This window comes from Dendrobium catenatum, unplaced genomic scaffold (assembly GCF_001605985.2).
Source record: "Dendrobium catenatum unplaced genomic scaffold, ASM160598v2 fragScaff_scaffold_1709, whole genome shotgun sequence".
In the NCBI taxonomy this organism is placed as follows: Eukaryota; Viridiplantae; Streptophyta; class Magnoliopsida; order Asparagales; family Orchidaceae; genus Dendrobium; species Dendrobium catenatum.
Window position 1 is genome coordinate 72,442 of NW_021320171.1, and position 5,000 is coordinate 77,441.

The 5,000-nt window shown below is 49.6% G+C and overlaps 1 protein-coding gene across 1 annotated transcript; it reads right to left on the reverse strand.

The window, feature by feature from the left end:
* Positions 1 to 3,388: 3,388 nt before the first annotated feature.
* LOC110097278 lies at positions 3,389 to 4,381 on the reverse strand. The gene has a single exon (XM_020823557.1). It carries the CDS (start codon positions 4,379 to 4,381, stop codon positions 3,389 to 3,391), a length of 993 nt encoding a protein of 330 aa, XP_020679216.1.
* Between the last annotated feature and the right edge of the window lie 619 nt (positions 4,382 to 5,000).

Below are 5,000 nucleotides of genomic sequence, written 5' to 3' on the forward strand. Positions count from 1 at the left end.
CCCCGTTTCCGATCTTGCTGCCACGGCCAATCACCGTAAGTGTGCCTCATGCATCTTTGAAATAGGTTTTGGGGCTTATGAAGGAAATCCCACTCAATTTTGGCTCGCAGCGGTCCAACCCAGTTGTGACTAGCATGGAAACCAAGGCCACCCAGTCGCCTTGGTTTGGTGATATCATCCCACGCAGCGTAGTGCAGGCTCTTATGGGCCGTGTCTTTGTCCCATAGAAATCTACGACAGATCCTTTCCACCTCAGCGAGAACACCCCGAGGAACCAAGGTGTGAGAAATAGCATAAACCGAGAGAGGGATAAGCACTGAATTGATCATGGTAATTCTGCCAGCCAGGGATAAGTGATGAGTCCCCCAGGAGATCGTGAGTGCATGCACTTTCAGTAGAAGAGAGCTGAAATCAGCCTTCGTCAGCCTTCGCATTGCAAACTTGACACCGAGGTAGTCCATTTCCTCCACCTTGCGGAACCCAGCAAGCCTGGCCAAACAGATATTAGTTGACGAAGGCACGAGATGACTAAAAAGGATCGCCGATTTATTCTTGTTGATTCGTTGCCCCGTCCAGCCACAATAGTCCTCCAGAATGGTTATAAACTTTCTGACAATGGCATCTTTCACACCTGCAAAAAATAACACATCATCAGCGTAAAGGAGGTGGGACACAAGAGGTCCCCCCGGCCGGATTTGAACCCCCAGTTCCCGATAGTTTTGGTGAAAGTGCAGCGAGAGAAGCTCCGAGCAAAGAATAAACAGATACGGTGAGAGCGGGCACCCCTACTGGAACCCACAGCTAGCTGTAATCCCCTCCGAAAGTGTCCCATTGACCAGAATAGAAAAGCGAGGCGTGGTGACACAGTTCAGCACCCAGGTACGAAAGCTCAGAGGAAAGCCCATTTTCAATAGCACCAGCTCCAGAGTTCTCCAATTCATCTTGTCATAGGCCTGCTCCATATTCACCTTCATAGCCATCCAACCCTTGGACGATTTGGACACCTTGAACTTGTTCACAATCTTCTGCCCCAAAAGGTAGTGATCGAAGATCGAGCGACCATGAACAAACGCCGCCTGCTCCTCAAATATAAGGTTGGGTAGAAGTCCTTTGATTCGGGAAACCAGAATCTTCGCAATAATCTTATAGATAGTTTGGCATAAGCTGATAGGTCTGAATTTGGAAGGATGGGTTGGTTTGTCAACTTTCGGCAGAAGGACAACAATCATCTCCTTCCAAGTCGGCTCCATATGCCCAGTCGTGAAGAATTCTAAGCATGGCGCCGTAACTTGCTCGCCCACAATGTCCCAGAAAGCCTTCAGGAATGAAGCCGTCACGCCATCCCTTCCTGGAGCACAATTTGGCCCCATGGACTTGACAGCAAGCCAAATTTCAACCCGGGTAATCACCCTGTCAAGGTGCACAACGAACTGCTCCATATTCACCAACCGGGATTCCAAAGAAGGCCATCCCGTCTCAATAATAGGAGTGCTATTCCATTTTTGGGCAAAGAAATCATGAATCACTCGCAAGATATCCGCCTGCTCCATAGCAGTCTGACCGTTCGGAAGGTTCAGGTGCTAAATTTGGTTCGATCGCCGCCTTGCAGAGGCCATGGAATGAAAGAAACGGGTGTTCCCATCCCCCTCCTCAATCCACCGCACCTTCGCGTGCTGCCCCCACCACATCGAAATTCTATACAGAGTAGCCTTTAATAACTGCACCTTATATCTCAAAGTCTCGGCTTGGGTCTCAGATAGTCCAGACGGAGAGCATTCACTCTCCTGGAGAATACCAATCTCCCCGTCAAGATCATCCTTCAACTGATTTAACATCTTGATCTTGTTCCTGCTCCAGAAGAAAAGAGCCCTTAAGGATCGTTTACATTTCTTTTGTAGCTTGAATGCCTCCGATCCCATATCATGCAACTTCCATTTCTCCGAAACAATTTGCCAAGCTCTCGGAAAGGTAGCCCACACATCCTCGAACTTGATCCAATGCGTGTAATTCCTATTACCACCCTCCAGCACAGAGCAAAGAATGGGGCAGTGATCCGACACAATCCTTGTTAAATGAAGCACCTTCAGCCCCTAATAATTGTCCAACAAAGCCGAGCTGACCAAGAACCTATCCAACCGACAATAGATCCGGCTCCTCGCATCCTTATTATTAGTCCAAGTGTTGGCCGGACCAGAGAAGCCCGGGACCACCAGGTCATTCGCAGCCATGAAGTCGCCCATATCACACGCCACTTGAGAATAGCTGAACGGCCTACCACCCTTCTTTTCTCTAGCCGCCGAATGCAGTTAAAATCCCCCCCAACCACAATCAGAACCTCCGCATTATGGTGGCTAGAGATGTCATCCCAGAGCTGTCTCCATACATACCTATCATTGTCCGCATAGACCATAGCAATCTCCCACACAAACGTGTTCGAAATACTAAGGGTCCCCATGATGCATTGATCAGATTAGAAGATCACCTCGAAAGAGCCAACCGAGCCCTTCCACATGACAAGTATGCCCCCTGCTATGCCCACCAACAGTTGATAGCAAAAATCCCAGCTCCTACCAACCAGTCTATCAATGTCCCGTCTAGAAAAATTTTCATCTTAGTCTCGAATAAACCAATGAAGCTGACTCCCCGTTCCCCAACTAGGTGCCATAAAAAATTACCCGTCTCCTTCTTACGGGCACCTCTACAGTTCCAGTAAAGAAGACTAAACATTATCCACCAAAGGGGAAGCGTCCCCGCCGCAGAAGACCTCTGAGAATACCTCTTGCCATTATTCTGCGAAATCACCTTCGATCCTTCCATTAGTCGACCGATCCATGACATTTAAGGCATGTGCCCTGGAAGGAGAAGTCGCCATAGTCCTCTACTCCTTATTCCGCTTGACTCCAGGTAGCTTTTGTAAGGGGCCATAATTCCCCAATTCCTTAGTTCTTTTGTCTTTGGCCTCCCTGGTCTTTCCATTTTTCACCTTAAGAGGATTAGATTTCAAACCTGAGAATCTCAACACCCTTGGGGCTAACATTTGGGCTGGGGAGGCTGAGCTGTTATGACGATTCTTCCGATACGCAATCGGTCCACTCACCACATCATGGGCAAGCCCATCCTCCCCTGTCCTGGCCTCCTCCATATTCAATTCTTGCGGTAACAGCACCTCCTTACTGCCCACTTCCATTTGCAAAGCTACTTCAGGTTTCCCCATAACCAGTTCCCCAGTGCCTGCCAGGCTAGATGAGGGAAAGCTGCTGTGTTCAATACTCATATCCATACTCCCCGAATGTTTGGTCACGTTCAGATTTTCCCCCACCATAGGATGAATCACTCAATTCGATAGCTTGCACTGTTCCACACCCTCCGCACTGGACGACTTCCCAACTTATCGTGGTGTCATGGTAGATTCCTTACCAGTCGAACTCCCCTCCCTCATCGGGTTCCCCTTGGGGACATTTCCATCCGCCACAACCTTCCAGGTTGTGCTATTGGTTGCTTTTCTGGGCATATTGAGTTGAGCATTGTTTACATCAGTGGGTTTTGCTCCGAATTTGGTCGGTCTAGATCGCCTTCTTCTGTTCACGATAGTCCATTCTCCTTGATCCACATTCCCCGTGCTGGAATCCCCGCCAATCGAGCCAGATGCATTAACCACGTTACCGTCATTCCCCCGATCCACCTCCATTTCTTTCAATTGGCCATTGGCAGTGGGCACCTCATGGCCCCATGCAGGATGAATCCACATAGCGGGAGGAACCGATTCCCTACAGCCCTCCGCCTTATGACCAACCTTCCCACATGCCTGGCAAATTAGAGGGATGCCCTCATATTCAACCGGTTGGAAAAATGCTCCTCCCAGCCCATTCGCCCACACTCCTTTAGGCAGCTTCTTAGAGAGGTCTAATTGGACACAAACACGAGCAAAGGCACATCGGTCCCACCTCTTAGTTTGTTTGTCCATGTATAACGGTTCCCCCACTCCAGCAGCCATCCTCACAAGATTGGCCTCATCCCAATATTCCAGTGGAAGATTAGGAAGGCGAATCCAAACAGGTGAAGAGAACTTCCTACCCTGTCTAGATCGAGCTCCAATAGTCCATTGTTCAACCCCAATAATCTGGCCGGCCACATACCAAGGCCCTCCCAGCATAACTTTATCCCTGGCATCAACATCCTCAAACCATCCAAGAAAGCAATCCGCTCCCAATGGCGTGACTTGGGACAATCCGAGGTGTCCCCACTTCCGTTGTAGTTCATTTTGTACAACCCAGAATGGCACTCGCCGCCCAAGCAGACTGCCAACCAGCGCCCGATCAAGTTTCTGAATATTCCCCCAGGCCTTATCCAGGTCCAAATTCACCATTCCATCCTCCCGCATGAAGGTCTTGACATCATCCTTCAGCCTAAGGGCAATTGGCGCAACCTTCTACCAAGCATTCACAGCATGTTTGGTCGTTTGGTTCAAATCCACAGCCGCCTTAGCTGAATTCCCCGTCAAGCCAATAGACGGGGAAACCTCTATGGCATTACCACAAGCACTTTGTGGGCAAACTGTAGTAATGCTAGTGGCGGAGCCCTACCCCATAGGCAATTTCCCACCAAGTTGCAATTCCATAGTTGCCTTCACCTCATAGCCCCCACCATGCTGGTTCCACAACCTTTCCAACCATTCGGTCACAAACCCAACTCTGCAATCCGGCTCCGGTTACCAAACTTGAACACAGGCATTTAAGGTTCAGGAACTGGGAAAGCAGACCTAGTTTCACTCCCACACCTCATCCCGCCAACGCCCAGATCAATCTCCTTAGATTTCCGGTCAGCAACCTCCCCTTCAACCTCCATGAGCTCCTCTTGAACAACGGGGACTCCCGAGTCCACCAGAGATTCCGGTCGAATGCTCCTATGAAAATCCTCCAGAAATTTCTCCACCTCAATACCACCCATGATCTCCATACCCATCGCCGACCCGGGAAGGCCTTGAATGCCTTCACAATGGT

What these genes read in the sequence shown, in the direction of transcription:
- LOC110097278 (XM_020823557.1), bottom strand. Translation starts at nt 4,381, where the DNA reads ATGCGGGAGGATGGAATGGTGAATTTGGACCTGGATAAGGCCTGGGGG.